Source organism: Falco cherrug, chromosome Z, assembly GCF_023634085.1.
Source record: "Falco cherrug isolate bFalChe1 chromosome Z, bFalChe1.pri, whole genome shotgun sequence".
Classification (NCBI taxonomy): Eukaryota; Metazoa; Chordata; class Aves; order Falconiformes; family Falconidae; genus Falco; species Falco cherrug.
This window is the reverse complement of record NC_073720.1, coordinates 38,563,648-38,576,537: the sequence shown is the minus strand read 5'-3', so window position 1 is coordinate 38,576,537 and position 12,890 is coordinate 38,563,648. Positions and strand designations below refer to the sequence as shown.

At 40.2% G+C, this 12,890-nt stretch overlaps 1 protein-coding gene across 1 annotated transcript in view; it reads right to left on the bottom strand.

Annotated features, from left to right (window-relative positions):
* Window positions 1-11,659, bottom strand: part of TRPM6 (transient receptor potential cation channel subfamily M member 6) — a gene marked incomplete at its 5' end in the record, with an annotated part of 70,615 nt that extends 58,956 nt beyond the window's left edge. The window contains 6 exons of the mRNA XM_027811959.2: window positions 937-1,108; window positions 1,842-1,966; window positions 2,787-3,000; window positions 3,391-3,571; window positions 10,706-10,744; window positions 11,568-11,659. Of these exons, the coding sequence (XP_027667760.2) occupies window positions 937-1,108; window positions 1,842-1,966; window positions 2,787-3,000; window positions 3,391-3,571; window positions 10,706-10,744; window positions 11,568-11,659 (823 nt within the window). The remainder of the gene's footprint in view (window positions 1-936; window positions 1,109-1,841; window positions 1,967-2,786; window positions 3,001-3,390; window positions 3,572-10,705; window positions 10,745-11,567) is intronic.
* Window positions 11,660-12,890: the final 1,231 nt, after the last annotated feature.

The window sequence follows — 12,890 nt, the reverse complement described above, 5'->3', positions numbered from 1 at the left end:
CAGCAGCAGGGTGTTTTTTTTTTTAATGATCAGAAATAAATTTCAAAAAAATTGCAATAGAATTGGAAAAACTACAGAAAGTCTGACTTGCAAAAAACTCATAGAAAGAAAATATTAGAGTCTGGGTAAGAAGCTCTAACATACTAGAAATTGGGTAAGTTCCTAAGTTTGTAAATACTATAAAGTAAGCAGACAAAAGAAACAAGGATTCTATGTTGTAACTGCTAATGTCTTTTTAACATACCTCAAGATTTAAATCACTAGGTGCGAGTGAACTTCCACAAATAATTTATACAATCTAGTGCACAAAAGGAAATACTAGTGTGTATATAGATATATGTATGTCTATATATTAATACTTGTAATAAATATTTCATTCATTATTTCTATACCATAACTCAGTTACTTTATAGGCAAACAGTGGAAGTTATGCAATATGACAAACAAACATTGGCTGAAGGTATTCCTTTAACAACCAGACTTTATTTCCGTACCTGAGGAGGTCACAGGCTTGCAATATAGAAGAGCAATCAAGATAAAGGCAAATGAACAGGGGAAGAATGATTCGAATTCCACTGAATGTGACAATTTTTCCACCTAGCAAAATGCTGGGAAACTACCTAGTGCTAATATAGAGATCACGCAAAACTGCGAAGCGCGCAAACACTCAATACTTACTAAATAATCTGAGTAATTTAGATGACTTTACAACTGAGAAACCAAAAAGTGAGTTAGCTCAGTTGCATAATGCTTTATAAAAATTCTGTCCTTTCCATTTTCCTGATATTAAGAGTTCAAGACTTGCAATAATAGTTTTCAACCTCAGTGAAATCTATGGCAAATGAAGATGTACAACATGTAACTGGAAATGTCAAGTACCTCCAGAACTTTATAGGACAGGGGTTTATGTCATAAAGCTGACCACAGAGTACTCACTTGTGTGTATTTTTTGAAGTGATATGTACTTCTCCAAATTCCTCCTGAGCATCATTTCATTCCCATACTTGCCTACTGTCCCATCATCTGCCATTAGAAAGTGAGAATGCATGCTGTTGAGGGTACTGAGCTTGCTGAGTGGATTACCGAGAGTCTGGTACAGGCAAACTGCCTAAGAAAACCAAAACAAAAAAGATCTTCAAAGAAAAATATCACCATTTACATTGCCTTGCTTGTATGCATTTCTTTACTGTGCTGTGATCTTCTGAAAGCCTTCATCATACTTTTTTGCTGCTCTACTCAAACATGGGTTTTCATTTGATTCTTAACCGCAACAAAACCACAATTAATACCACAGAAAGTATTTCTGATTAGGCTTGTGGACCTTAGTCAGAGTTCTTCTTTGCAACAATTGAAACATAATGGCATATTTTTCCTGGGTGTGTTCCCATAAAAAAGGTGAGCTATCGTTTATCAGGAATGATTTCACCTTACTTGTCAAGTGCCCTTACATCGGCACTCACATAAAGTTATGGTTTATGAATAAAAATCACACATATTAGTAACCTATTTGTGTATACCATTAACCTGATTGCTCATTTGGAATCACATGAATACAGAAATACATCACTTGCAACCACAAGAGAATTGTCCAATTGATTACAAAATTTCAAAAAGGAATGGCAATTTCCTGTAAGAAGAGAAATATTTTAAAACCATACAAAAGGGAAAATACAGTGCCTCAACACGCCACAGAATTCTACTGTTGAGCAAAATCTAAGCCTCAATTACTGAGAAAAAATACCAAACCAGTTAAATGAAGCAAGTAGAAAATGAAATATGCAAGAAAGCTCTAACATCCCTTGAATACAAAGGCTTTTATTATTAAAATGTGTCCAACTCACATCTTTTCCGATGAGATCCCTCTGATTCTCAATGACACCCCATGGCGGAATCCCAACAGCACAGACCTTTTTCAGGTGTGGTGAGGCACGGCCTTTCAGCGCATCCCCCACATGCCTAGACACTCCTAAATAGATAATTAAGCCATCATTTTTCTTCTACATGCAGAGACCTGCTACAGGACACCAGTGAAAGGGTTTCCCATAATTTATTTTATTCTATGGCTATGTTTTAACCAGAAACAAACCATCACACCCAACTTGTATATCTGATGTAAACTGCAGGAATTGTAAGGCTTAGATGTAATGCACCAATGCTTCAAACTTAACACATATTTCTAATTAATAATAGTCATACGTGTTGCTAATGGTACTTTCTACCTCCATAAAATTTTATTATTTACATAAACGCTCAGGACAGTTCTGTAAGATCATCGAATTGAACAAAACCTAAAGAAGTAAACCTGCTGCAGTTCCATGGCTTACTGACCCACTTGTTTTTTAAGAGTAGTCTACAGAGAGTTTCAGATACTAATAAGCTAATAGATTATCCCAATTTAAAACTTTCTTAATTAAAAAACACAAGTTAAAGTCAGATTTGAAAACTGAATTTCAAAAACACCAATCACAGTCTTCCAGATCCTAAATATTTTAATGAAGCAGATAAAACTGACTGCAAATAAGTTCTGGTTATCTACTATCAATGTTTCTTAATACATCAGAATCCTCTACTCTTTAATTTAAAAAAAAAAAATATTCAGAATACCTGTCAACAGCAGAGGAACATTTTGTCACTCTGAATTATGCACCATTCCTTAAAAAAAGCTTAATTTTGTGCTAAAATATTACAAATTACTAATTTCATCGTACTTGCCCTAAATATATATATTTGTGTGCAGAGAAAGAACACCAGAGGAAGACAGAAACAAAGAAAAATAATTACACTACCGCTGTTGATGCCTTCTGTAATTATCCATGCTCCTGTAGTCTCAGCAGCCTTCACCAATCCTTTGCTGAAAACCTGCTTGATCTTTGAGGGAAGCTTGAAATTTTGAATGCCTCCATGAACAGAAATCACTAGCTTTGGCAACTCCATCTGCCATTCTTTAACCATCAGGTGCAGCAGCTGATCCAAATTGCTATCATAAGAGAGTCTAATATACTGGAAGAAATAATAATAAATCTATATAAATATATATGAAATAATAATAATAAAATAAACATCCATTAAATACTCTAAGGGATGAGACTGCAACTTACAAAGTCCTCAGCATTAATGTCTTAAAGATTTTGTGCAGGCTTAGAACTTTCATAATGCTACTAAAATGACAGCACAAAAATACATCAATGAGGAATACAGACAGCAAGACAGACTATGCTTAATCGCTGTGAAGTTCAGCATAAAAATATCATACACACGCCAATGTGATACCCTTTTAGATTCCCCTGGCCTCTTAAGACAAACAATCTGATATTCACCCAAAACCACTTTTTGCCTTTCTCATACTGAAATTATAACAAAAGTCACACATATAAACCCAGTATCTATTACCTTGGCATGGTAAGTGTGATCTCCATCCTGAAAATTGATTGTACCAAATGCATCCGTTGGACTTGTCTTTGTGTGTTTTTGCACAGACCATTCTCCACCATCTCTCTGTGGGGCAGCTTGATAAACAGGCCAGCTACAGTCTACTCTTGGGTGATCTCCAACCAGCCGTCCACAGCAACACCTCATATTAAAAATAAAGAGATCATTTTATATCAAACAGACTGGCATGCATCTCTAGGATCTTCATCAGAATAGCCCAAACAGTTTTTCTAGAAAGAAGGATATTGTAGCTTTCTGATACATAATATAAAAAAAATTAAACTCAGCTGAAAAAAAACCTCAACAATGGCAAAATCGCATTGAATTAGATCATAAATATGTCTTGTTGGATACTGAATTTGTCCTGTACCTGAAAGCTGGGTGGTTTGACTAGATAAACTTTAAAGGTCCCTTCCAACCCAAAGCATGCTGTGATTCTGTGTGATTCTGTAACAGACTGAGAATCCCATATAGCAATTCTGACCTAAGCAATGCTGCTCAGATTTACTGGTCTTATATGTGACATTTCAGAGGAATATCTTAGGACACCAAGGTTTGCTACAGTTATTACCACAGGCTATTCTAGGTATTGAAAAAAGATCTAGGAGTTACCATCATTAATCAGGGGGAGAGGAGCAAGCCTCAATCCAGACAGAACTTCAGGTTGACCTTTATACTAACCCTTGGAGCCAGCAAAGTCAATATAAAAAATAAACAGATGTGCAGTGTTAAGGGAAATTTAGCAGAAGCTCAGTTAGCATTAAAGGTTTGCAACTGGATAAATAACCCAGATTCCAAATTCAATCAGTATTACTGTCATACAGGCTTCAACAGGTTGCAGTCTTTTCCACAGGATTAACTTCAACATAATTTATAGTGACATCTGACAGTCCAGTTTTCCTTTAGATATTTCAGAAATTAATATACCCTGGGAAATGGAGATGAATTCTTCCCTTTTACTCTTTTAAGACACCAAACAACCTCCAACAACCCAAACTCAATGACTGCCTTGGGACTCAGATGTATTACTTGTGGATCTAAGGATAGGTTAGATGTCTGCAAAACCCTGAAGAGGTACATTCAGAAAGACAGAGAGTTTTCTGTGGAGATGAGTGAGAACTAACTGGTGAAAGAGAAATAAATTAAAAATAAGAAAGAAAGAAAGAAACAAAAACAAACTCCAAATTTGTTTAAATTCAGCAATTCAGTTCCAATAAGCAAATTAAGGAAGTGAATTCCTTTAGAAAGGCACTTTTTGACACCCAGAAGCCATGAAATCATGTTTGCACCCTGGTTTTTCAACACAGACAAACTACATTTGACTGATTCAATGCTCTGCAAAAGCAGACTGGAGAAGAAAGCTTCCCACACTCTTAGAGAATTAGTAACTCAATAAAACAATCTTATTCAGTCAAGAATTAAAGAGTTGTGGAAGACTAGCACTGCAGAAAAGACTTGAGCTCTATTGTCACATACATGATGATGGTTAGCTAGAAGTCAGAAGTCAATAGGGGCTACCAAAAATGCCCACATTTTTGTGAAGCTAATTCAACATGGATTAGCTAATCTAGACCACCTACACCTTTCCCCTAGCTGAGACAAATAGTAGGATATCACAGAAATTCAGGGACTTGCCAGAAAGGAGTCAGGCATGTGCTCACAACTGATCTTCTAAATCTTGGAAACATGAAAAGGAAATGATCTAGTTGAGGGGTAGGTGGGGGTGGGGTGGAAAGCCTAACGGGGACTGGGGCCAGGGGGCGGGGTATTGCCAAGTTATTCTAAGCAGAAGTATTGGCCAGTCTGGCTCACTGCGTGATTCCACAACCATTTGCACTGTGGTAATGGCGGGGAAAAAAAAGCCAGGGATTAGCAGAGGTGGGACAGGAGCTGCTGAAACAAACTATTGTTCTAGGGACCTCATTTTGATGACCCCAAAAGCAAAATCCATTGTAATTTGGCCTCCTCACAGGCGAACTGAGACAGGTGGGTCAAGGCTCATGAAGTAAACAAAAAGTATCCAAACTGGAACTTGGAGAATAAGCCAGTCACGCTAAATCACTTACAGATACACAATTCAATTACTATTTCAGAAGACTGTGAGGGATCACACAGATGGAAGACCATGGCTGACATCGTGTTACCAAATAACATGTGGACTCAGAATCACTATAGAGATACACCTAAACTAAGAGTGTTTGAGGGCAATGTAGCCACAAAGCAGATAGCACAAGGGACACAGATTTGGGTAAAAATCTGCTTACAAAGAGCATAAGGCCAATGACTATACTTGTTTATGACTCTCCCTGCATACCTCAAAAGAAGGACCTGAAGAAAGAGATAGTTTTGATGTTATTATTGCTTTTCAGAGGACAACTTTCTCCACAGCTGAGCCGTTAGCCTCCTTGCTCCATTTTCTGCTTGTTTTTGGGGGGGACTCCAGGGTAAAAGACAGCACATGTCAGGAAAAAATCTGACCTTTTGATGAAAGATAAAAAACCACATAGATACCCTCCTGTCCTTTGGTACTGAAAATACCTTGTGATCACTGTACTGCTCCTAGAGTAGCCTGAAAATAACATGCGCTTCCATCCAGGAATCATTCCGAAAGACAAAGAACCAATAGCAGTCCCAACCAAATACTGAACTACCTCATGATACTCACTTCGATACCACATTACACAGTCTGAGTCTGACTCAGCAAATAGCAGCTCTTAGAAATACAGCACTGAAAAGCAATCAGGTTCATCATCGATGGATCACATTTTCTACAATCTGAATGATTTTCAGCCCATCATCAAAATATGAGCACAGAATTACCATCTATCTCATATTTTACTGTTCCATACAAGGGTCACACCAGTAGCCCCTCCTAGGGCAGCAGCAGGAGCCAAAGCAACCTGCCTTTTCAAAACAGAGATCCTGTGAAAAGGAACTAACCATCTGACAAGAAAAATCAGTGCAGTAACCTTGAAACTGAGGGGCCCAGTGAACACTGAACTATTTTAGTAATTAACATCATTTGCACTACATACCTAATGTTTACATGTAAATGCACCCAGAGGTGAGCTGCACTCACAACAGCTCAGTTATCCTGAGCAGGCAGTGGAGGAACAACACACAGACCTAAACCATAGGTGTGCGGGGTACATGCAGCTGTTTTTACCTCAGAGACTACTGTAGCAAAATGTATGAACTCAGAAACACTCATATTTCCCAGATAGCTCATGCTCCAAGCTGGCATGCTCACTCCCTCTTGCCATCTAGCAGGAAGGGACAAGGTGTCGTGGACTACTTGAGCTACTGGGAGGTCAAAAGGGAAGACTAAGAGGCTCTCAGAAAGGTTGAGGAAACCAAAGCAGAGTATTAAATACAGCTGTTTGTGGGGCTTTTTCTGTAAAGTTCTGTGCTGTGTGCTTAGTGACATAGTGAAGCAGGACAGAGGCTACCAGCTGGGGACAACGGTAGAGTCAGGATTCCTACAGGAGCACTCAACTCACACACGTTCATGTAAGGCTGCACCTCAAGGTGCTGAGGGAGGTGGCTGTTGTCCTTGTGCAGCTGCTCTCCAACAGCTCTCACGGGTCGTGGAGATCAGGGAGGTCCCCAGTGACCGGAGAAAGGCAAATGTCACTCCTCCCTTCAAAAAAGGGCAAAAGCCAACCTAAGGAACCACACGCTGGCCAGCCTCCTGTCAGTCCCAGGTAAAACCAAGGACTGAGTCCTCCTGGAGCCCACATCTGGGCACGGTAGGGAGAAGATGGTGATGGGGAGCCGCTGGCAAGGATTTACCAAGGGCAGGTCACGCCTGTCCCACCTGACTGCCTTCTGTGACAAAATCATGGGGACGAGAGGAGAGCAGTAGGTGCCACCTATCTCTGCTCTAGCCAGGCTTTTGGCGCTGTCTCCCTCGGTATCCTTGTACCTGGGCTGTGACATTACGGCCTGGGAGGGAGGGCATGTTGCTGTGTGAGGACCTGGTTGGGTGGTGGGCTCACAGGCTGCTGGCTGTGGGTCAGAGGCTGCCTGGAGGCTGGTACCAAGCAGGGTCCCACAGGGTCTGTGTGGGGCCTGTCCTGTCCAGCATCTCCACCAGCGACCTGGAGGAGGGGACCCAGGACACCTGCAGCTCTGGGGAGTGGGCAGATCTGGGGCACGGCCCCGGGTGGTGGTGGGCAGCGATCGAGCTGGGGCCACCCACGTCCCCAGGCAGCAACAAGGGCCAGCAGTGCCTGGGGTGCTGTGAGCAGGACACCAAAAGCCAGGGGAGGACAGGGACTGTCCCTTCTTCTTGGTGTTTGTCAGACGCTGTGTGGGTACTGCCTCTAGTTGGACTTCCAACACAGAAAACACACCAGAAAATGGAAGGACTTCAGGGGAGAGTGACCATGCTGGTGAAGGATGGTGGGGCTGGAGCCCTTGCTCTCTGAGAAGAGGCTGCGGGACCAGGAATATTTCAGCTGGGAAGAGGGACAGTTTTGGGGCATCTAACAGCACTGATGGGAGAGGGTAAAGGAGATCCAGCCAGGCTCTTCACAGTGGTGCATGGTGGGAGGGTGAGAGGCAGCAGCACAGCTTGGGCTGGAGATAAGGAGAAGCCTCTTCCCCAGAAGAACAGACCAGTGGTGGAGCCAGGGCCTGGCAAGGGTGGGTTCTCTCCAGCCTTGAGTGTTTCACACCGTGACTGGGTGGAGTCCCGATCAGCCCAGTCTGACCCCCTGGCTGAGCCTCCTCTGGGCAGGGGCTGGGACTGGAGACCTCCCGAGGTCCCTGCCAGCCTGTTATCCTGTGATACTATGAATATACTATATGCATTGATTGAAAGCGCCTTTGCAATGACTTTACCTTCTTTGCCTCAAAGGCTCACTAAGCTGCTAATGAGGAAGGGAGCAATGTCAGTGACACAAAAGCAGACTCCTGGAAAAGTCACACTTTGAGCAACAAGGGGAAACTGGAGGGTCAACACTGAGGTAAAATTAACTGCAGTAGCCAGATTACAAAATGCAGTGCCCTAGCAGGCAGCACTTCAGAGACTGTGTCCAAAAAATACGCCTAAAATGTCCACAGAGATGGTCTGTAAGAACATCTCAGATGCGTAAGGATATCTAAGTTCGGCACCACATTGCTGAATATTCATGCAGTGAGATCGGTCTAGGTGCTGTCTGGGATGTGCTTGTGAGCACTGCACTGAAGAGTAGATAGAGGCCATTTCAACACACCAGGGAACATGGACAAAGGTGCCAATAAGTTACTCTGATTAGCAACTACTAAATGGAGTTATTCTACTTAGTATTAGCAAACAGTTGCATAACCCACTCATAAACTGTTTGCAAACCTTGGAAGTTCTCTGCAAGTAAGAAATCATTAACAGATTTCATTTGCCTAGAATATTAGGTCAAATTATAGTAGGCGTCAAGTACATTCACATGACTTTTGGTCCATTGTGGAAAATTACTGATCTCAGGAGGCCCAAAACCTATTTAATTGCTGATCTAATAAATACACCATAACCAGTTATAACACACATGAAAATTATTTCCCCTTGTTAGAAACAGAAAAATTCTCCTAGAACAAGGCTCTGTATACAACGTAAGATACACAAGAAGACAAGAACAGTTAACATTCGGGAAAACATACTTGCAAGATAATGGCTGACTGAAATGAACATCAGACACCCACACATGTTCTGCATATATAGAGAGACTGACAAATAGAATTCACATGAATTTAAACATCATGAAAACTCTCAACAAAAAGTGAACACAATAACTACAAGATTAAAAAAACCCACAAAGGTACAGAATGTCTTTTCAAAGGTGGGAAAAAAAAAATTAACCCATCCTGTGGGGTGCACATTTCTAGTTTTTCTTCCTCCCTCTCCCACTGTAGTGGGAGCTAATGCTATTTGATTAGGAGGCTAGTTTGGTGGAAAACTGATCTTATTTAGGTTTTCCACCACCCAAGGCTGATTTTCATACCAATGAGCTTCTCAGACCAAATAACAACATGGTCACTCTGCTGGGGCGAGGACGAGGACTGCAGAACTGCTATAGTCTCAATTTAGATGGGATTAGACCATTGTATTTTGAAGCACAAGTTAACTTCAGCCTAGATACCCACCTGGGTATCCGCAGGTTAGCAGGAAGTATTAAAATCCTCCCCTGCATTTCTACTTCCAGAGCACGTGCAAGAATCTTTGAATCTCTAGCCTTCCGCTCTGAAGCAAAGTATGCACCCAACTGTTCCTACAGAGGGACTTGACCCTTTCTGAACAGATGCCACGCAGATCATTTGCCTTACTTAAAAGACCAACAGCATTCTGTACATCAGCCTTTTAAAGTAATCTGATTTCAAGGAGTAATTTATTTGCTTTTTGGAAAACGTGACTCTTGTTTCACAAAAATCTTAGAAGCAAAATAAAATTTGAAACATAATGAAAAAGTAAACAATCATGCTCACGCAGGTGACAGGACTAGCTAGCACCGGCTTGCTAGTCATTAGTTATCAAAAACTCATTGTTCCCTGCTGCTTCAGCCTTCAGAGGCCTATAACACAGAACACATGTCAAAGAAAGGTAACAATTTTGTTTCGATAACTGATAATTTACTGTCGTAAACATACAGTATCAAAACCTGTTTGGGAACAACAGCTGAATGACAAATGTTGGATTGAAAACAAGTAATTAATACAAGCCAGAAAATACTAGCTGTCTGCAAAACCCACACACGAATCAAAAGCACTAAAGCAATGTAAGTTCTGTTGCTTGCCTTCCCAAAAGCAGGGACACAGAAAGCCCACTGCAGAGAAGATGAGCAAATCTTCAGAAAACCTATAATTAAGGATGTTTCTATTACCCTCTTTCTTCTCCCTTTATTTTGTTCTTACTCTTTCCATAATTCTTACTGCTCTTCATTGCTTTTTTCTCACAAAAAGAGACTCATACTGCCCACTCTCCTTTATATCACCCAGGATATGGCTGGAACTGTCTCCCATTTAAAGGCATATTTCTGCCTTTCAATCCTCAGGAGATTAAGACAAACTCATCCACACAAGCTATTTGGATAAAATTTTCTATTGCAAAAAAATTGTATGGTAACTTTTAATTTATTTTACCTAGATTTATGCTAAACATTCTCCAGGACACCGCTAGAAATGCTACTCTGACAATGTAAGAGGAACAGGATTTTTGTTGTCATTACTGCCTTAAGTAGGAACGCCTATCACTAAAACTTTAGGTTATTATAAAAATCATAGATATATATTTATGCACTCTTACCTGATTAAATTCTGGCACACCTGGCATTCTGCAGGACACCTGTGATAAAATATGAATAATTACTACATGCTTGTAAAAAAGAAAACATCTGTAACAGTATTTATGAAGTATCAATTCACCTGTGAAAAAATTCTCAACAGCATTAAAGGCTGTGCTCTTCTGCACTCAATCCTGGAAGACGTACTGGGTAACTTCTGTGATTTGTTTGGTTTATATCTCAGACTGTATGTCAAATCCACAATTCGTAGATGAGTTATCTATCTTATCTACTATACACTATCCATGTGTTCAAAATGGTATGATCAAAATTACAAGTCAGAATATGATCTCACCAAGTTTATTTAGGCAACAGCATCCACTAGATAAACAATCTGGAATAATGGCAAATTATGTTTGCTTTCTCGGGTCCTAAAACAGAGGTTGAGGATTTGATCTTTTCCTTACGCTTTTCACTCTCTATGCAAGCCTAGGCAGAAGACTCTATCTCAGAAGACTGTGATCAGCAGCAGACATTATTCTGAGGAAAGGAAAAAGTGGTGGTACAGGATTAAGAATTCCTGTGCAGCAGTAACTCCGGGTAACTCAATCTCTCAGTTGGATGCTATACCACAGTTTTGGTTATTGGAGTAAGAGCAATACATCTATGAAGGCTAGGACAGTCAGTTGTTGCCAATTCTAATTCAAACAAATGGCATAATTTAAAATGTACTGAACTGGTGACAGTATCCATGAAAATCCATAAACAACACACCAACTGTGGCATTGAAAAACTGCAAAGAACTTTATCCAAGCTACACACCACCCATAAAAAATTATTCTGGTACTTTCTAAATGTAAGAAAAAGTGAAATTCATTGTTTTACCTGTGAGGATCTTTTGAACTGGGAATGATGTACGCACATTCTCTTTTACTGAAGACCTCTTCAATCCAAGATTTGGGGGTCTGAAAAGACATTTACAATGTAATTGTATTCCTGAACTTAAGAACATAATGCCAAAAATTGTACTATAACATCTACATGGCTGTGTATGCGTAACACGTAACAGAATAATTCCCATCAGAACGTTACATGAAACCAAACATTTGGTTTCTGTCAGTAAACTAAAGCTACAGATCCAAACAGTCTTAGCCCTTCACCCTCAGGATTTACACAGCTCCACAGAAAGATCAGTACTAACATTTATTCCCACCCTTCACTACTAAACATGAAAATTATTTACAGGATAGAGGTACAATACAGGAAGTGGTGAGGATGAATCAGAACTGCTGAAAGGACTGCACTTTCCTTCTGCCAGAGGACTAGCAAATGGCAGTATCTTATTAAAGGTGTGAGTGTCAAAAAAAGGCAAGATTTTCTTTTTACCTGAAAGAGACAGCCGATTCCTTCTTACATTATTCTTAACAGAGTTAAGAAGAGATTCATCCTGGTTATACGCTGAACTAGGACTACAGTGAAATGCAAAAGCAGGGACCAAAGACTAGACCTAGCATTCAGAGGGTATGTGAGGTGAGTTTTTTCCACTGGCCTCCTGGGACACTGTGAAAACTGTCTCAGTGATGCCTGTTGAAGCCACATAAACTGAACAGTCACTGTGGTACACAGATTTTCTTTCAAAGAATCTCACCGAGAACTCTTTGAAATTCTTTCTCTTCAGGTGTATCAGGATCAAGTTCCCTGAAAGGAACGATAGTTTTTGGATGCTGAACTTTGGGACTGAATTTAGTAAAACATTGGTAGCGAAGGATTTTTTTGTTGTCAAAGGGAACTACCCCCACAATGAAACATGCAATAGATAGATATTTTATCATAAAGACTAAATAAAATTAAACCAACCATTACTGTCTCATTGTTTCTCATGTTCATCTCACTCTCTGTCTAACTGTTGTTTACCTTAGACATAGACTGCAAGCTCTCTAGGACAGGGCACAGTAGAGTCCTGGTTTATGATTATGCATAGAAGGCAAACAGTAAGTATATAACGTTGACTCCTTATTTACTCCTCATGTTTGAAAACATTTGTTCATCTGCAAAATGTCTACCCTGTAAAAATACTTACAGTAAGTAGTTGTCTCCATATGTGTTTGTTAAATATGTCTTTCACACAATGACTTAGAAAAGAATTCAACTCATGAGAATGCCAGTAATTCAACTCTACTGCTGGGAGCATTTCACAGATGGAGTTCA